This window comes from Emericellopsis atlantica (assembly GCF_019669845.1).
Source record: "Emericellopsis atlantica unplaced genomic scaffold F5Z01scaffold_9, whole genome shotgun sequence".
In the NCBI taxonomy this organism is placed as follows: Eukaryota; Fungi; Ascomycota; class Sordariomycetes; order Hypocreales; family Bionectriaceae; genus Emericellopsis; species Emericellopsis atlantica.
This window is the reverse complement of record NW_025764711.1, coordinates 814,204-831,469: the sequence shown is the minus strand read 5'-3', so window position 1 is coordinate 831,469 and position 17,266 is coordinate 814,204. Positions and strand designations below refer to the sequence as shown.

General features: G+C 55.2%; 10 protein-coding genes across 10 annotated transcripts; 5 read left to right on the top strand and 5 right to left on the bottom strand.

Moving 5' to 3' along the window:
• The first annotated feature begins 1 nt into the window (after position 1).
• On the top strand, positions 2-2,115 carry F5Z01DRAFT_652192 (uncharacterized protein). Its single transcript, XM_046263271.1, has 3 exons — positions 2-562; positions 613-1,725; positions 1,783-2,115. The coding sequence occupies exons 1-3, from the start codon at positions 462-464 to the stop codon at positions 1,877-1,879; spliced, it is 1,311 nt and encodes a 436-aa protein (XP_046119741.1). The 5' UTR covers positions 2-461; the 3' UTR covers positions 1,880-2,115.
• Positions 2,116-2,216: 101 nt separating this feature from the next.
• Positions 2,217-3,497, top strand: F5Z01DRAFT_673107 (uncharacterized protein; the record flags this gene model as incomplete). Its single annotated transcript, XM_046264897.1, has 1 exon — positions 2,217-3,497. The coding sequence occupies one exon, from the start codon at positions 2,217-2,219 to the stop codon at positions 3,495-3,497; it is 1,281 nt and encodes a 426-aa protein (XP_046119740.1).
• A 196-nt stretch (positions 3,498-3,693) lies between these two features.
• F5Z01DRAFT_619798 (N-acetyltransferase complex ARD1 subunit) lies at positions 3,694-4,446 on the bottom strand (the record flags this gene model as incomplete). The annotated part of the gene is made up of 2 exons (XM_046261110.1): positions 3,694-4,067; positions 4,134-4,446. The coding sequence occupies 2 exons, from the start codon at positions 4,444-4,446 to the stop codon at positions 3,694-3,696; spliced, it is 687 nt and encodes a 228-aa protein (XP_046119739.1).
• A 694-nt stretch (positions 4,447-5,140) lies between these two features.
• F5Z01DRAFT_673105 (uncharacterized protein) lies at positions 5,141-5,844 on the top strand (the record flags this gene model as incomplete). The annotated part of the gene is made up of 3 exons (XM_046264896.1): positions 5,141-5,194; positions 5,271-5,770; positions 5,820-5,844. The coding sequence occupies 3 exons, from the start codon at positions 5,141-5,143 to the stop codon at positions 5,842-5,844; spliced, it is 579 nt and encodes a 192-aa protein (XP_046119738.1).
• On the bottom strand, positions 5,778-6,512 carry F5Z01DRAFT_558667 (uncharacterized protein). The gene has a single exon (XM_046260687.1). It carries the CDS (start codon positions 6,389-6,391, stop codon positions 5,939-5,941), a length of 453 nt encoding a protein of 150 aa, XP_046119737.1. The 5' UTR covers positions 6,392-6,512; the 3' UTR covers positions 5,778-5,938.
• Positions 6,505-8,954, top strand: F5Z01DRAFT_735728 (tRNA synthetases class I (M)-domain-containing protein). Its single transcript, XM_046266776.1, has 2 exons — positions 6,505-7,697; positions 7,744-8,954. The coding sequence occupies exons 1-2, from the start codon at positions 6,770-6,772 to the stop codon at positions 8,805-8,807; spliced, it is 1,992 nt and encodes a 663-aa protein (XP_046119736.1). The 5' UTR covers positions 6,505-6,769; the 3' UTR covers positions 8,808-8,954.
• F5Z01DRAFT_652186 (putative C6 transcription factor) lies at positions 8,955-11,611 on the bottom strand. Its single transcript, XM_046263270.1, has 3 exons — positions 11,043-11,611; positions 9,174-10,941; positions 8,955-9,111 (listed from the first exon to the last, which is right to left on the bottom strand). The coding sequence occupies exons 1-3, from the start codon at positions 11,402-11,404 to the stop codon at positions 9,043-9,045; spliced, it is 2,199 nt and encodes a 732-aa protein (XP_046119735.1). The 5' UTR covers positions 11,405-11,611; the 3' UTR covers positions 8,955-9,042.
• A 396-nt stretch (positions 11,612-12,007) lies between these two features.
• F5Z01DRAFT_558275 (major facilitator superfamily domain-containing protein) lies at positions 12,008-14,046 on the bottom strand. Its single transcript, XM_046260684.1, has 6 exons — positions 13,766-14,046; positions 13,652-13,715; positions 13,506-13,604; positions 13,303-13,456; positions 12,531-13,247; positions 12,008-12,474 (listed from the first exon to the last, which is right to left on the bottom strand). Exons 1-6 carry the CDS (start codon positions 13,934-13,936, stop codon positions 12,126-12,128), a joined length of 1,554 nt encoding a protein of 517 aa, XP_046119734.1. The 5' UTR covers positions 13,937-14,046; the 3' UTR covers positions 12,008-12,125.
• Positions 14,047-14,810: 764 nt separating this feature from the next.
• F5Z01DRAFT_619657 (dihydrodipicolinate synthetase) lies at positions 14,811-15,737 on the top strand (the record flags this gene model as incomplete). The annotated part of the gene is made up of 1 exon (XM_046261101.1): positions 14,811-15,737. The coding sequence occupies one exon, from the start codon at positions 14,811-14,813 to the stop codon at positions 15,735-15,737; it is 927 nt and encodes a 308-aa protein (XP_046119733.1).
• Positions 15,738-16,066: 329 nt separating this feature from the next.
• F5Z01DRAFT_680776 (thioredoxin-like protein) lies at positions 16,067-16,826 on the bottom strand (the record flags this gene model as incomplete). Its single annotated transcript, XM_046265626.1, has 2 exons — positions 16,067-16,374; positions 16,430-16,826. 2 exons carry the CDS (start codon positions 16,824-16,826, stop codon positions 16,067-16,069), a joined length of 705 nt encoding a protein of 234 aa, XP_046119732.1.
• Between the last annotated feature and the right edge of the window lie 440 nt (positions 16,827-17,266).

The window sequence follows — 17,266 nt, the reverse complement described above, 5'->3', positions numbered from 1 at the left end:
TCACACATCTCACGGCGTGGCATTAATGTAGAGTTCCTAAGGTTGGAAAATATTGTTTCTTTTCCACACGGATAATTCTCTCTCCTTTTAATTCCAACGTTGCTACCCTGATTGCTAGTCATCAGTCCAGAATCATGTGTCGTCTTCAATGTCGGGTCTCACGACAGCATGTACTACTGTACCGCGTGCGCTGCGGAAGCCACCCCACCCTGCGAAAACGGCCCACGGTTAGGGAAGGCACGAAAAACAGCTTGACTGACTCACCAGCGGATCACACACGCTCCATATCCCAACACCACACAAGCCGAACCACATTTACAGAGCACACAGCTTGTCCATTGACTTGAGAGAAAGTATCGGACTCGTCCATATTGCACGCCGATCGTAGCTTCTTCGTCGGACCAGCAAACTATAGACAACATCGACATACGCAGCGATTACCATCAAAACCACAGGCGCAGATGCCCTCCGCCGTACCGGGCTTTGCGCCCACCCTCGACTCCTATCTGCGGTCACTCAAAGGGCACGCGCATCTCGACCTCACCATACAGTCCCTCGTTGAGTATGAGGACCAACGTCATTTGCTGTATAGAGCTCTTCTAACAATCACAGCCTCCTGAAGCGTCGCCAGATCTCAGGACCCGAAGACTGTGCCCTCGCCACCGCAAACTGCCTCCGCCAAGTAGTCGCAAAGTCGAAATGGACCGACGCCGACACCCTTCTCGCGAATGTGTCCCGGGCCGGTAGCAAGCTCATGCGCGCCCGCCCCAACGAGCTTGTCATCGGCAACATTGTGCGGCGCGTGCTCGGGCTCATTCGCGATGAGGCCACCGAGGATAGAAACGACGGAGCGCCAAGCGAGACTCCCAGCGAGGGACAGATGACCCCAATTGGCGAAATGAGCCAAAGCTTTCATTCTTCAGCGCCGACCGAGGCCCCTCGAAGACCTGGGCCTGTGGGCGCCGCGAGTTCAGCCAACATACCACGCAGTCTGTCGATGCTCCTGTCGGCCAAGGATGTGGCAGACAATGAAGGCACGATCTCTCCGTTTGGTAACTCTGGCACGTCGACGCCATTGCACAGGACGACCAACAGCCAGGTGCACGCATTACGGTCGGAGGTCATCAACGGAATACAGGAAATCATTGACGAGATGGGCCAGGTGGATGACCAGATTGCCGCGCACGCCGAGGTGCAGATTCGCCCCGGCGACCACATTCTGGTTTACCACCCCTCTCCCACTGTGCAGCGTTTTATCCTCAGGGCGGCGCAGAAGCGCAAGTTTACCTTGTTGATCCACTGCATGCCGCAGCCACGGGGTGCCACTGGGCATGACAACTACAGAGCGCTCCGAGATAAGCTCAAGAGTCAGGGTGTACAGTCAATTGTGATGACAACTGGCGGCGGCATGTCGTACATGTCTCGCGTCAACAAGATGATCATAGGTGCGAGTGCCATCACTGCCAATGGCGGAGTGGTCAGTGAGAACTTTTCGACAATCGTCGCAGCAGCGGCCAAGCACCATCGCGTCCCGATCGTCGTACTGGCTGGTGTCTACAAGCTCAGTCCAGAGTGTCCTTACACCCAGGAGACGGCCGTTGAATTCGCCGATCCCATGCAGCATGTGGATTTCTCGGATGGGAGCCTTGTGCACGCCGTGGAGGTCAAGGCAGGTTTGACTGCCTTCTTGCCTGCCAACCTGATTGACACGTACATTACAAACCTGTGAGTCATTTTGAATCGATAAAAGCGCATTTCAGGGCTAACCAGTCATCCATTCAGGGGCACACACACTTGGGAGCATCTATCAGGATTGATCAGCGACCATTACGCCGAGGAAGATGTGAATTTGCATCTCAAGGCGCCCCAAGATGCTTGATGCTTCACATAAAATAAAATAAAAAGGGAAAGAAAAAAAAGAAACAAAGACCACAAAATCCAAATCATGGTGGCTGCATCCAAATCCGGTAGGGAGAAGATATCAAGAAGCCATATGGATGCGGAGGACAGCGGATGGGATTCCAGCGACGCGGGAGGCTTGGCCTTGGCGCCCCTCCAACCAACGGTAGCCGGGTGATGTCATGTGCATAGCCTCAACAACACCTCATTCTCACACATCTCGAGGCCCTTGACACTCATCGCCCAACATTGACTCGCTGCGCCGCCACATACAATAGATCTCATTTGCACTGCTTCCTGGGCACAGATAGGAAGACATGAGCGGCTCCCGAAACCCACCCCCTCCAGGGTCTGACGAACCACCCCCACCATACGTCGAATCAAGCGCTCCTCTCCACTCGAACGATATCCCTCTGCCATCCTCCCCAGTATCCAATGTACAGTCCACGAATCTCCCGCCGTCGTACCCTCAGCCGCAACAAGCGCCCGGATACCAGCTTCCCGAGCAGCATCGACAGCCTCCAGCTACCGGTCCCTCCCATCAGCCTACGCCGCAAGCGTCGCAATCCCCACAGTCCTCGGCGCAGTACTTCGCATCGCGCACTTCAACATCTCCTCAACCGCTTCGCCATCCTCTGCAAATCCGACCAAACACCATCAGGGCTGACATCCCTTACCCGCGGAATTGGGCACCCAGCCACGATGTTTCCTTGCAAGATTGGACTACCTTCATTGGCTTCCTCATACCGGATGACGCGGTCGTCCCAGACGCGAAAAGACTGTCGCCGGAGCGAAAGACCGCTGTCGAAAGGGTGATTAGCGAATGGAATGATGGTTTCTTTGGACCAAGAGGCGTGAACATCGTGCTAGACGAGGAAGGGGGGATGCACGCAGACTCTGGGTTTTCTGATATGCCGACCATGGCTTCAAACCACGCTGGGCCCAGCCCCGGTCCAAGCTCCGCTGGACCTAACCCTGCGGCCACAGGCTCGCTTCATCATGCGCCCAGCGTCGGGAGTAGCTCCGGGTACCGTCTTCCCCAGTCCTCCAGGGACCGCATCATGGGGATGCTCAAGTCAAAAGCCTCCGAGAGGGACGTTTCTTTCGACCCCCAGGGCATTCGTGTCGGCAGCAAATTCTCACTCAACGCCGGTGGTCTCAAGATTGGAAAGTTCAAGATGGACCAGCAAGGCATGGAGTACGGCGGACGACCCATTGGGCCCACGGTCCCTCCGAGCTCAGCGTACGGGAGAGGGAATGCGCACTCTGGATATCCTGGTGCCGGATACGGTCCACAAGGTCCAGGAGGCAGAGGTTATGAGTCTGCGAGGCCGGGTGGAAGGGGTCATGGGCCACCACCAACGGGGTATCGGCCTCCTGAAATGCATGGGCATGGCAGATTTGGGCCGTCCGTGGGACTCGATACGCCGAGTCCAGGGTACGGCGCGCCGCCTCCTCCGAACGGCCACCAGGGCGGGCCGCCCTCGCCGGGAGGTATGGGTGGTTACTATATGCCACCTTCAGGGCCGCCCCCAGGAACGCCGCCCCCAGCTCATGCGGGACAGCAAACGGGGACGTTGCCGGCTTCGCAGCCCTGAGGCGCGGTACGCAACCCCGGTGGGGGTTTGGATCGCATGGGACCTTTTGTGTGTTCATATTGGGAGATTCTCGCCAGTGTATATAATCTTCCGTCGCCATGATCAGGCCCATCGCTCGACCGAGCCAACCTATCCGTGACCAGCTCCTGGGTCTATGCCTTTTGTCTATGCCATTTGCCCGAAATGCATGTCTCCCTTATTTGCTGTCGTCTTTCTCCACCAGGTCTCCTACGCCGAGAGCCGGCCGTTTCCCCAGTGCTATTTTGATCTGCTTCCCCTCGGCAGTTTGCCCCGGATCTTTGCCAACCTCGCCGACCGCATCGCCCTCGTCCTCGTGCTCCTTGTCCTCCTCCGCGTCGCCGTTCTTTTCGCCCGCCTCGATCTGCTTCTTAATCTCGTCCAGGTTCAGGCGCATGGAGAAGGCGTCCTCCTTGTCGGCGTAGTATTTCGACTCGACCTTCTCGTTTGTGAAGCCCAGCGTGTTCTCGTAGAGATGCCGTGCAGCCACGTTGGAAACACGGACGTGAAGAGAGACATATTTCGCTTGATATGTCTCTACCATGGCCAGCTCTGCCTGCCAGTTAGTATGGTCTCACTACGCTTTTTGTAGGCGGAAAGGCCCAGGGCGCAACTGACGACTCTGACGCATGAGCTTCTCGGCGATGCCTAGCTTGCGATGTGTCCTCATCACACTGAGACTCGTAATGTGACCGTGCGGCACTCCATCGCTGGGCTCCTCCTCCATCTTGGCCAGTACATAGCCGACAATCTTGGGGTAGTCATACGGGCCCTTCTTCGGACGCGATACGTCGACGGCGACAAAGGAGAGCTGAGGCCACGAGAGGGAGTGGTAAAGGTAGTATTTGAGAAAGTAGTTTTCCGGCAGGTTTTCGAGATTGGCGTGCTGGATGAGCGGGAGGTCGGCGTTGGTGAGGAGGCGGATATCCATGGTGACGGGTCGGTTGTGAGACTGGGGGAGGTCGATTTCAGAAAGGCAGTCGCGCTCTCGAGGAGTGGTAGGAACTGGCGACTCTGCGGTTGGTTCTCAATTGAAGCTTTGAGATCGACCCCGGTCCCGCGGTGCTGGATGGATGGAGGGGCAAAGCTCGGTGTTGCTAGCCTGCTACGCAGATGAGTAATCATATCGCGTCTACGTACGTAGTATAAGTGCGCTCAAACTGGCCCAATGCGTCTTACAAGAACACCACAAATTAACAGCCTCGAATACAGGCCTGAAATGGCTTTATTGATCTCAGGTGCAGTCTGACAATTCGGCTTATGTCCCTCGCAGCTGGAACAGAGGACGCTAGGCCCCCACGCCCAAACAAAATCGTGCCTGAACATCACGGGGCAAATGGTGCAGCCCGCGCCATCGTGCTCTGCTCATGAGAATTCCAAGTCAGAGTCCGGTAGATTTTTGATTGTAGTCACGAATTTGCAACTCGCCCCGAGTCAACGAAAGATGAAGCGGCATTGATCCAATCATATGGCAAATGGAGGTGTTGTGATTGGTCCCGCAGACACCCATGAGCCCGGTCAAACCCCGGCTAAACCACCGTCGCCGAGTAGCATCATCTGTGCCAATTCGACCTCAACTTGAAGCACGTCCTACGGAACCAGCCTCCATCGCGCATACAGTCAAAATGACGACGCCAATGGCCAACAAGGCCGCCGGGAGCCTGGTCTCCATCACCAAGGTCAGCTCATCCGCCAACTTCTCGCCCGTGTCACGCTCAGTGGCATGCTCAAAACATCCGGCTAACAACATGGCAGAAACACACGGTCCAGTCCTCCGGTCTGTGGGAAGCCTTCCGCCGTCTCTTTGCCATTGACCCCAACCGGTCCAATGGTGTCCCCCTCAACCCAACCTACCGAAACCCTCCGCCTGGCTCGAACGATCCCATCGCCTACGATGATCCCGTTACCGTGCCGGCTGGCGACATCGCCGACAACCCGTACTGGAAACGCGACAACCGCCGCTCCTATCCTGCTCTCAGCGTCGTGAGCCAGGGTGATGTCGTCGGCCTGCTGAGTGTTGGCAGCGCCGCTCAACCCAAGGTTGAGCTCATCGGCGAGGCGGGCCAGAAGCAGCTTGTCGATGTGAAGGAGCAAGGGCAGACTGGTCTGGCGGCGTACGCGAAGAAGTCGCCGGGCGACATGGCCAAGGATATGTTTGTTGGCGGACTGCCACCCACACCGAGCGGCACGAGCTTGAACGGGACGCAGTGGGGAGTGTACAAATACGAGCTTACAGAGAGGTCGTATCCCGATGGGTAAGTCCAATGTGTGGAAACGACGTGAACGATGGCTAACGCTACCTAGTTACCCCTGCCGCATCTTCAAGTAAGGCGGCGTTGAATATGTACATAAGCAGACAACGGAGGCATAGAGCTTATCGGCAATCGATCCCTTTTGTTTTATACACAATCGTGACTGAGTTATCAAGTGACGGAGCCGGCCCTTTGTCCGTCCTTCGTCGGGCCATGAACGACGCGACTGACAATACGTTCCTTTCCTTGCGCTTTCTTTAGCCGCTCATCAAAGTCTTGGACCGCTGCGTCTGAGTTGTCTATCGACAGGGTCTTTGGGTCCACCAGGGAGTATAGTGTGTGAATATTCTTGTCAAGCCGGGCATTGTTCGGCAGCGACGGAAGCTTGGGCCCTGATGAGTCCGCCTCCGAGCTTTGCGTCGCGGTTGGCAGGCGGTTGGCCCATACGATAGATTTCCCTGCCAGCTTCCCGCTCTCCAACCACCTTTCAAAGCCCTTTTGCAACCCGAATGCGCGGCCCTCAGCTAGGCCATGCTTTGCGCCGTCGCGCAAACCCTCTTGGTAGCCTTCCTGGTGAAATCGGCTTTCGACATGCAACACGTCGTCAAAAAGGTCGTCGTCCATGTCGGTGATGAGAAAGAGGCAATGGACGGGACTGGAGGTATGTAATTGAAAGTACCGACTACTGAGTCAAGTGAGTGAGTGCGCGAGTGAGTGAGGACTGTGGCAGAAATTGACCGCCTGACAATTCTAGAGCGGGCGATGGCGGGGCATTCCTCAACTTACTAGTGCCCCTCGACTCCAAAGCGAGAGCTCCGACTGCGCATCCCTTGTGACTCAAACAACAGCCTTGGTCATTGATTCTGTCGCTTTGTTTGTTCTCCGGTCTAGAGTTGCATCTCTCACAGCGAGCGGTCGCATAGACAAGGTTATTTCTGCGCTAAACCCCCAAGAGAAGAAGACCAAGTGAACCTGTTTCTTCACCCGCACCATCGCATCGCCATGGGCGTCGAAAACCCAATCCTCCCCCAAAAGGGCAAAAACAACATCCTCGTGACGAGCGCCTTGCCCTATGTCAACAATGTCCCCCATTTGGGCAACGTTGTAGGCAGTGTTCTGAGCGCCGACGTCTATGCGCGCTTCAGCAAGCTTCGCGACCGCCCGACGCTGTACATCTGCGGCACAGATGAGTACGGCACTGCGACCGAGACCAAGGCCCTCGAGACGGGACAGACGCCCAAGGAGCTCTGCGATGAATTCCACGCGAAACACAAGGCCGTCTACGACTGGTTCGAGATCGGCTTCGACCACTTTGGCAGGACCTCGACCCCGAAACAGACAGAGATTGTGCAGGACATCTTCTGGAAGCTGCACAGCAATGGGTTCCTGGAGGAGCGCACCACGAAGCAGCCATACTGCGAGAAGCACGAGGCCTTTCTGGCGGACCGCTTTGTAGAGGGAACTTGTCCCAAGTGTCAGTACGACGATGCACGTGGTGATCAGTGCGACAAGTGCGGTTCGCTGTTGGATCCCTTTGAGCTGATCAACCCTCGTTGCAAGGTGGACAATGCCACCCCAGTCCCGCGCGATACGAAGCATCTCTTCTTGTCGCTGGACAAGCTGCAGCCCGAGGTCGAGGCATGGTTCGAGAAAACGCACGAAAAGTGGTCGACCAATGGTGTCGCCATCACCAAGGCCTGGCTGAAGAGGGGGCTCGAAGGACGCAGTATCACTCGTGATCTGAAGTGGGGTGTCCCGGTGCCTCTGGACGGCTTTGAGAACAAGGTTTTCTACGTGTGGTTTGACGCCTGTATTGGATACCCTTCGATCACAGCCTCGTACACGGACGACTGGGAGAAGTGGTGGAAGAACCCCGAGGAGGTCAAGCTATATCAGTTCTTGGGCAAGGACAACACCCAATTCCATTCCAGTGAGTTGTTACATCAGCAGCTAAGAGTAATATGCTAACAGTCCAGTTATCTTCCCCGCATCCCAGATTGGCACCCGTCAAGGCTGGACTATGCTGCACAGGCTCTCGACCACGGAGTACCTCAACTATGAGAACGGCAAGTTTTCGAAATCCCGCGGAATCGGTGTTTTCGGCAACCAGGCCGAAGAAATTGGTATCTCACCCTCCGTTTGGCGATACTACCTCCTCTCCAACCGCCCTGAGACGAGCGATACTCAATTTGAGTGGAACGCGTTTGCACAGGCCAACAACAATGAGCTGCTGGCCAATTTTGGCAACTTTGTCAACCGTGTCGTCAAGTTTGTCAATGCCAAGCTTGACGGTGTAATTCCTGAATACTCACTCGAGCACAAGGACGAGACCTTTGACTTCAGCGCGTGGATCGCCAATGTCAACAAGCTGCTGGGCGAGTACAATGATATCATGGAGGGCGTCCATCTCCGTGAGGGCGCCAGGAAAGTCCTGGAGATTAGCAGCGAGGGCAACAATTTGCTGCAGTACCGCCTCGACAACACTTGTCTGACGGAGCAACCCCAGCGCACATACCTCGTCATTGGTCTTGCGCTCAACCTCTGCAAGCTCCTGGCCTCGATCTGCTCTCCTTACATGCCCAGCACCGCCGTCTCAATCTGCGAGCAGCTCAACACCACGCTGGGATCCATCCCTGACACGTGGACGCCCAATACACTCAAGCCCGGTCACAAGCTCAACAAGGCTGCATATCTTTTCTCCAGGATCGAAGACAAGAAGCTAGCCGAGTGGAAGGAGCAGTTCGGTGGAAGCGCGGAGTCGCGTGCGGCTGAAGCCGCCGCTAAGAAGAAGAAGCAAGAGGACAAGGAGAGGGAGAAGGAGAGGAAGAAGGCCAAGAAGGCTGCCAAGGCGGCCGAAGCGGCCAAGGCTGCGGTGAACAAGGTATCGGAGGCTGTCGCGGGCCAAAAGGTAGTGTCCGAAGGTGCTGATGCGACGGCAAGTGAAGGCAAGGCCGTGGACGAAGCATCTGCTGCTGGTGGCATGTCGACTGCCTCAGCAGAGGTCACAAAGGATCTCCCCATCCGGGGCAAGCCTCAATGAGCGCATGATTCTATGGTGTAGCGGGGTTATGGTGGTTATGGCGCAGAGGGGCAGGCATCTTGCATTTTGGACTTGGGACACGCGAGGGCGGGGATGATACTGTGATACGAGTCATATGCTCATAGGTACGGGGATTGTGCATAATGAAATATTTTGACAGCTTCAATTACAGTATATGCATGTGGCAGGCTCTGCTGGAAACCATCGTGGAATGGCAGGGCTGGAGTGCGGACAGCTACTGCTGGCCAACATCGCCCATCCACATGATCGGTGAACCATCCATCTCCAAGAACGGACCAAAAGCCTGCATCACATCTGTTAGCGCAATGATACAAGCCCGGCATGGTGAGTGTCTGCAATACATACAGATGAGTCTAGATCCAGCCAATCGGTTGCTTGCCACTCGTTCAGGGGCAAGCCCAATGGATTTGCCTCTGGAATCGGACCCGAGGGAAAGATCCCAAAGTCCATTTGTAGTTGGTTTGGCTCGCTCTGCGCCATGGCGGCCATGCTTGCGTTGTCCGTCAGCTGGTGTTGGTGTGCCAGCCCTTGACGGGCTTCTTGACGAAGCTCTTCGAGTATGACACTGTATCTCTGGCTTGGCGAGTCTGTGACTGTCGAAGCAGCCAGGTGACCCTGACATCTCTCAGCCAGCGCAAACAGCGATGGGTTGTCGGCATTGCTTGCTCCCTTTTGGATTTCCCAGACGTAGACAACAGCCAAGGCGCAAAAGGTCACGTACGGCGTCCACCAAAAGGCGTGGAACATGATCGTGTCGCCTACGATGCTGTCGACAGTCTCCAGTGCGAGCTTTGCTGCGTTGATGCAGACTGTAGTGCTTTCCTCCTCCTCTTCTGTGCGATCGACCCCCATGAGAAAGGGCCGATTGGCATGCATCAACGCATGAGCATATGCCAGTTTCAGAGCCATGGCCTGTCGTCTGAACGAGGGTATCAGACTGAGGGGCCGTATTGTTCCAAGATGAGGTGGCAGTTCCTCGCGCCAGGCATACAGCTTTTGGCCGAATGCCCGGGCTGACGCGAGACGCGCCGGCTTAGGCAGGCGATGAAGAGAGTAGACCTCGCGAGAGATGTTGTCAATAATTTTGGCGATCTTGGCGTGAAAGACGAGCGAGTCAATGTGACAGTCCATTGTTGGCTCGCTGTTCAGTGGCCCTTGAGGCGACATGTCCTCGTCGTTCACCCGATCCGGAAATTCTTGGTCGATGTCATCGTCGTGATAGAGGCGAGGCCGGCCAAAGACAACCGCGAGGTACTTGTCGATGATATAGACGGTCCAAAAGGTGCGTTTTCGACATTGAGAAATGATGTAATTCCCCGGGGTACTCCTGTTGCTGGCGGCGCGGCTTTTCCTATGCAGACCCAGCGCCGATACGATAGGCACGGTCCCCCCGAACACGTACCAGGCTTGGTTCATTCTACCGGTTTGTAAAAGGTACAGAACTTGGAGGACACGCGCCTGTACGGATTCCAGTCTCGGTAGACCAGTCTCGGCGTTGGTCAGAGCAGAGGCAGCGCAGAAGTGGTAATCGCTCCCATGGATCGACCCATCCAGGTTGATGCTGACTGCAGTTTGTGACAGCTTCTCCTGACGAAGAGTTGCTATGGCCATGATCGTTGTCACCAGAGCAGCCTTCGCGTGACCGATTCCATTTGAGATGGGTAGTTGGCTTTCCTGGTTCTCTATAACTGTGTTCAACCACATTGAGCAGTATTGGCGGTTGAGGCATCGGTACGTCACAACACACTGCTCAAAGTAAAAGTCGAACAGCCTCAGTGCAGTTTCACGGTCCGGGAAAATGTGTCCGTGGGATGTAGACAAGACGTCGAAAGGCCTGTCCCCGGCGGACATAAGGGGCTGACGGGAGATCACAGCCTTGCCTTCCTCTGATGTGACGTTGTCAATGTGCCGGTTCGACAATCGTTTCCATGCCCGGTGCAAGAAGTTGAGATTCGAGGTTGGATCATGGAACTGGCCTTCGATCTCCAGCTCAGGTGAGGCTCGCGACGGAGGGATAGTCTCGTCGTGGGCTTCAGATGAAGCCCAAACGCCACTTTGACGGCCATCCCGGGCTTCAGTGCTTACAAAGGTAGCTGGAGCTCTTCTTGGGAATCTATTGTCGTCACATTAGTGATGCTTCCACGGGCATGACAGAGAAGGCCCTGTGAGGCCGTCGGAAGTCCTATGGTTCCCGAATGTCTGAAAGGCACATACTTTGAGTGTTCCGGGTCCACGAGCGAGTCTGCAGGCCGCTTAGGGGGTAATGGAGGTGCTCGGCCCCGGAGATAGGCAGTTTCGTAGAGGCATGGCACACAGGCGTTGATGCATCTCTTGCATGGGTTCCAATCGTCGCATTTCTGCCGCCGTGCCTTACATCTGTCGCAGGCCCGAGCTACCCTGACAGGCGCCTTACTGTGCGCCTTCTCCGACGGTTCTGCATCGGAAACCCTGCTCGGACCACTTTGTGAGATGGTTGTATTGGTCGATGGTGATGTGTCTGTCGGGGTGCTGAGTGTTGGGTCAGTCTGACGCTCGGGCATCGGGACTACAGGTGGCGCATGTGCACATGGAACCATGCATAGGCCTTCAATCTAGATGGATCGTATAGTATGCACGGCGCGACACATCCCTGATGGTGAAGGTGATGGGGAAGAGTTCATTGTGGCCGACGACAGACCCGACGAGCGTCATCGGAAACACGCAGTTGCCGATGAGGAGTCAGTGGGTCACGTGTCGGGAATGGACAGACGACAAAGGCCTAGAGTCATTGCAACCTGGAAGGCTCAAGAATTCTACATGTTCATTCATTACCGTTATATTGAATCTTCGACACAACTTTCCAACGTATACGGTGTGTGCCTCGTTGACATGTGCTCTTAATCCCCATCCATTTATCATTCATGTTCCCGGCTGTCGACCACCCAATCCAACAATGAGTTTGCTGCTCGTCAGTAGCACCCAAAAAATCATCAAGCTACGAATCACACAGAAGTTTCCGGGGAGACATCTGTATTCACCTATTCCAAGCCAAATGGCGTGGCTTCAGCTCTTGACGCTCTAGTCTCTATGTTCCAGCTTCCAAAATCCCCGGCACGCTCATGCTTCGTGGGAGCAAAGTGGCAACATCATACCCAAGAGATGATATCAATTCAGTGAAAGTCATTGGTTACTTGTTCTTTGCTTGCTTCAAAAATGTGAATTCGCCATCTAGAGCTGATCTGAGAGACCGACTTCCAACCCTGACCCAAGTGCCGAGAGACTTGCTGACCCCGACATATCCAACCAGACATCTAGGCCCTACAACGCATACTTGAACAGTGGGCTCTTTTCTCCCATCCTCTCGAGCTCTTCATCCGTATACTTCTGTCTGACCTCCTCTTCGGTCATCATCGCCTTCTGCTTGTTGCCCCTCTTCAGCAACAGCTCCAGGATGGTGGCCGCTGCAATCCCAGCAACCGCAAATCCGAGAGAGGTACCGTACCCTGTCGGATACCTGGGCTTCTCGCGGTCGAGGTAAATGTAGGAGCCAATGAGTCCACCAACGTTGCCTATGCAGATGAGCACACCGATGTTGACGGAGCGTTTGGCCGGGTCGGGTGTGTTGGCCACGTTCCACGCGTTGACGCCCGGAAGCACGGGATACATGCTGCGAAGACGTTAGCTTGACAAATTCCTGACAGTAGTGTAATTAGCATGGCTTACCCGAAGCAGGCTAGGCAGACTGCGAAATAGCACACGCCAACATTGTCCGCGATCGATCCGCCCTTGGCGAAAAGGATGCAGAAGGCTGTAATAATGCAGCACTGCGGTACGATAATAAATGGGTATCTCCATGTATACTTGTCCGCAAAGATGGCGAATGAATACGCAGAGATGGCGCCAATGGCGTAGGGCGGGATTGTCATCAGTTGCGCGTGGGCCGATGTGTAGCCCATGGAGGTCAAGATGGTTGGCATCGTGAACTTCATGGCGTAGTTGGGCACCGCGTTGGACCAGTTGGCAAAGATCAAGAGATAGATCTTGTAGTCGCAGAATATGTCCCTGAAAATGGCCTTGTCAAAGTGTTTGTTGCTCTCCTTGAACTCGCGAGCGTTCGTGGCGCGACGGGTGACCTGTCGAAGCTCGAGGTAGCGAATCTCGTCCGCGTCGAGCCAGCTTCCAGATAGAGCAGGCGAGTCGCAGAGGAGGAAGAAGCACATGAACGCGACAAAGACGGTCATGATTCCTTCAAGGATAAAAATCCACCGCCAGCCATGCAGGCCTGCGACGCCGTCCATCTTGGCGATAGCATAAGCCAGGAGCCCGGAGAAGGCGCCTCCTGTGGCGGCTGAGGTGTACAAGATTGCGATCCTGGTCTGCGTCTCGCCAGGAAGATACCAGTTGGAGATGATGAGGATTGCTCCAGGAAGAAATCCAGCTCTGCGGAAGAGTTAGTCGTGACATCTTGAAGTGAAATGGCCGATGTGAAACGTACTCAAAGACACCCAAAAGAAGACGAATGACGATCAAGCCGGCATAACTCTGGACAATGCCGGTCAAGGTCATGACGATTCCCCAGCACAAGACGAGGGCTGCAATGTACCAGGAAGGGCGCTTGACGACATGCAGAACCATGTTGGAAGGGACCTCTGTCGAGTGTCAGATGCTGATGCCTGCTCGCCAGTATGATGAGCTTACCGCAGAGGATGAAGGGGATGAAAAAGACGGCAACAACCACATTGTAGTCAATTCCCTTCAGACCCAAGTCCCCCGTCATGCCCTCAATCTTTGCATTGCCTACGTTTGTCAGCCATTGTACACTGGAGCAGAGCATGTGATCCCACCAATGTTGGTCTTGTCGAGATAAGCAACAAGGTACAGCAAGACGAGCATTGGAACAAGGCGCAACTGATAATGTTAGTTCCTGTAACCTTCACAGCCTGTGTGCTTTGACTCACGTCGATCTTTCGCAAGATCTTTTTCTTGCGATCATCGGGAAAGTTGGCCACAAAGTCAATGTCGTCCTGCGAGATCCCTCCTCGGGACCATTCTGCGTGAACAGTCTGGTCCTTCTCAGGGGGGACCTGCTCAAGATCGCGAGACTCCAAGGAGTTGCGCTGGACAGCCATGTCTCCAAATTATGCACGGGTTTTCTCAAGAAGGGTAGTAGTTGAAAGCCGGATCCAAGAAGGGACTGGTGGTCTGGTTTGCCAAACTGCAAAAAAGCCAGACTCACCCTTGGTATTAATACCTCCTCGTAACCCAAGGTGTGTCGGTGTCAACCCCAGATTTATCCCATGGGGAAGAAGAAATGGCCCAACAGGCTCCATGTCTTCCCCAGGGATGAATCATGGGAGAATGCATGTCAGTGCCACAGCGGTCACCGAGGCCTATCCGACCGTGCCGTGTTTCCATGGGGCTAGGTTTCCGCTTTTGGGTGGACGAGAGCACCACATCGTCAGTTCCCCCCAATGACCTGGTGAATCTCGACTCAATAACTTGCAAACGAATGCGCGCCTGTGGACCAGATTGGGCCACTAGCGAGTCTAGTCTCCGTCCTTCGGGAACTCTGTGGCGCGAGCTAAGGTCATCCGACGCCCACCTTGTCGGAGAAGCACGTTGGGTACCCGATATCCAAGAGCGGAGTTGTCGGTAACCCCCTGCCTTTTAGCATTGGCATTCCCGATGCCACACATTTCCCTCTGTGTCCTGTGGCGGAGGTGTCATCGGGGAGTCGTGATCGCTTCCTGAGGTTCGCGATGCGAAACCCGGTGTTCTGCTTGCGAAGCCGATGAATTATCGGCAAGAGGCTCACAAAGTGGCTACAAATATGAAGCGTGAAAGAGCGAAAGAGCGAACTCTCAAGCATATAAGAGAGTCCTCCATCTAAGTCTCGACAATTCTGAGCACCATCAATAACTCAACAATAACAAAGAGACAAACCTTGAACTCTGCATTCTCGACCTTGAACAGCCTCAAGACTCTCCTCCAATCAAATTCACCATGACTATCGATCTTAAGGGTCTTGTTCCTGCCCCTGTCACGCCTTTTACCAAGGATGGCCAGGTCGACTATCCCGCTATCCAGCGCCTCGGCTCGTGGCTTGGTCAGCAAAAGGGTATCAAGGGTCTCGTTGTGCTCGGACACGCTGGCGAGGGGACGTTCTTGACGCCTGACGAGCAGGTGGCCGTCATCAAGGCCTTTGTCAAGTCTGTCGACAATAAGGTCCCCATCATTGCCGGCATCACCGGCGAAGGTACCGAAGTGGCTGCTCTCGAGGCGAAGCGGGCCAAGGAGGCGGGTGCCCAGGCTGGCCTCCTGTACCCTTCGCACGGCTGGCTCCGCTTTGGCTACCAGCCCGGTGCTCCCCAGGACCGCTACAAGGTCGTCTACGAGGTGTCGCAGCTGCCTCTCATCCTCTTCCAGTACCCGGACAACACCAAGGCCAACTACAACCTGCAGACTCTCCTCGACATTGCTGCCCTTCCGGGTGTCATCGCCATGAAGAATGGCGTCCGAAACATGCGTCGCTGGGACACGGAGATCCCCGTCTTCCGTCGCGAGCGTCCCAACGTGCCTGTCCTCACCTGCCACGACGAGTACCTCTTGCACACTGTCTTTGACGTGGACGGCATGCTGGTCGGCTACGGCAACATCGCCCCCGAGGCTCTGTACGAGATGATCCTCGCGGGCAAGGCCAAGGATTACAAGCGGGCGCGTGAGTTGCACGACCAACTCTTGCCTGTGACCAAGGCCGTGTACCACCGTGGATCTCACATGGAGGGTACTGTGGCGCTGAAGCACGCACTCGTTGCGAGGGGTATCCTGGAGCACGCGACGGTCCGCTCGCCGCTGCTGCCATTGCCCGACGGTGCTGAGCAGGAAATTCACTCGGCCATTGCGACGGCATCTCTCAGCAAGGTTGCATAAGCGAGATTCGGCGGGCATAGATGGAGTTTGGGATGCTTTCCTGCAAAGATAGACTTGGTAGAAGTGAGCAAGAACACATTATTCACCAAGCGGCTCTGATCGTGATGCTGTGGAAGACTGTAGTGTAGTGCCATCGATGATATCTGGTAGCGAGTACATGCTTTTGTTTCATACCTCTGATTGTCTTCGTCTGCGAACAAATACAGAAGTGGCACATGTATGACTGCTCGTTCCTTGAACTTCTCGGCGCAGCTTAGTCTGTAAGCGTGACCGCCCTATGCCATGCCTCTTTTCGGAGGGCATTGCCAGCTCGACTCCGTCAATGCAGCCTATATGGTCTCGAGCAAGGCTTTCACAGCGTCCACTGTCGCAGCTGGCCCTCCCGACCTGGACAATAAGATCTTGCCCTGCTTGTCGATGACAAAGACGCCTCGTGTGGTACCACTGGGGACTTTAGCCAGTCCGATCGCCTTGATCAGAGTGCGCTTCTGATCGCAAAGCAGGGGGTATGTCAGCTCCTTCTTGGTGTGGAAAGTGGTGTTGGCCTTGGGCGAGTCTGCGCTGAGGCCGTAGACGGACAGTCCAGGAGCTTTGATCTCATCGTGTGCATCACGGAATAGGCAGACCTGCGTGGTGCCTAGCCTCGGTATTAGCGTCGCGTAATGTCAAGGGAGTGACCTGATAGGACTCACAGCCTGGGGTTGACGCTTTCGGATAGGTGAACAGCACCACTGCCTTTTCGCTCGCGTCGAGAAGGTCCTTCAACGTTGTCGTCTCGCCCTCGTGTGTCTGCACCTCACCGCCAAAGGTCTCCAAGTCACCCACGACGTCCCCCTCGCTGTACGTCTTGGGTTGCGCAGGGGCGGCGTCCTTGACCTTCACATCTTCCACCTTGTCAGTAGTACCGTTGGTTGATTTGTCAGGCTGCTCAGCTGCGGCCTTGTCCGCATCGACGGCAGCCTTCTTTGCTTTCGCGGGCGCTGCCTTGGCGTTCTTGTTCAGCTTTTGCGACGAAGCCTTCTTCTTTGGCGCAGGCTGCTCGACGGCAGGCTGCTGGTGCGCCTTGCGCTTCCTCAATTCAACAACCATTGCGCGTGACTTGTGTTGTTAGGTTGATGCTTGAAGCACGATAACTCAGAGCTCAGTGTGTATATTCAGGATTCGTCGCGTGGTGATACTGAGAAGCTCAGCTAGGGGCGCGTTCGCGAGTCGCGACTGGCATGTCCATACCTCACCGTAGCAGCGATGGTCTAGACTCTTGACCCTGGGAATTAGGAAGGAGCTTGGGCCGTCCGGCACTAGGCTAGGCCAGGCTAGGCGGAAACATCACGTCTGGCAGTACGGATACGGCCAGTATCTTAATGACGGTACGTACTTCACTGGTTCAGAGGCCTCTGTGTCATTACTTTTGAAGTCCCATCAACAATTGTTTGACCCTCGGAATGAGGCTGGTCTTCGATGGAGCAGTTGTGATGAAGTGGTGAAGAAAGCCACCAAGTTCCGAGACAAACAGCTGATTATCGTTTATG

Bases quoted from the DNA above. Each gene is read 5' to 3' on its own strand.
- F5Z01DRAFT_652192 (XM_046263271.1), top strand. From the start codon at position 462: ATGCCCTCCGCCGTACCGGGCTTTGCGCCCACCCTCGACTCCTATCTG. The intron at 563-612 runs GTATGAGGACCA...TAACAATCACAG, and splicing joins ACCATACAGTCCCTCGTTGA to CCTCCTGAAGCGTCGCCAGA. The intron at 1,726-1,782 runs GTGAGTCATTTT...TCATCCATTCAG, and splicing joins GACACGTACATTACAAACCT to GGGCACACACACTTGGGAGC.
- F5Z01DRAFT_558667 (XM_046260687.1), bottom strand. From the start codon at position 6,391: ATGGACGACGACCTTTTTGACGACGTGTTGCATGTCGAAAGCCGATTT.
- F5Z01DRAFT_735728 (XM_046266776.1), top strand. From the start codon at position 6,770: ATGGGCGTCGAAAACCCAATCCTCCCCCAAAAGGGCAAAAACAACATC. The intron at 7,698-7,743 runs GTGAGTTGTTAC...CTAACAGTCCAG, and splicing joins CAACACCCAATTCCATTCCA to TTATCTTCCCCGCATCCCAG.
- F5Z01DRAFT_652186 (XM_046263270.1), bottom strand. From the start codon at position 11,404: ATGGTTCCATGTGCACATGCGCCACCTGTAGTCCCGATGCCCGAGCGT. The intron at 10,942-11,042 runs GTATGTGCCTTT...TGACGACAATAG, and splicing joins GTGGACCCGGAACACTCAAA to ATTCCCAAGAAGAGCTCCAG. The intron at 9,112-9,173 runs GTATGTATTGCA...GATGTGATGCAG, and splicing joins GGCTGGATCTAGACTCATCT to GCTTTTGGTCCGTTCTTGGA.
- F5Z01DRAFT_558275 (XM_046260684.1), bottom strand. From the start codon at position 13,936: ATGGCTGTCCAGCGCAACTCCTTGGAGTCTCGCGATCTTGAGCAGGTC. The intron at 13,716-13,765 runs GTGAGTCAAAGC...TAACATTATCAG, and splicing joins AGATCTTGCGAAAGATCGAC to TTGCGCCTTGTTCCAATGCT. The intron at 12,475-12,530 runs GTAAGCCATGCT...ACGTCTTCGCAG, and splicing joins GTCTGCCTAGCCTGCTTCGG to CATGTATCCCGTGCTTCCGG.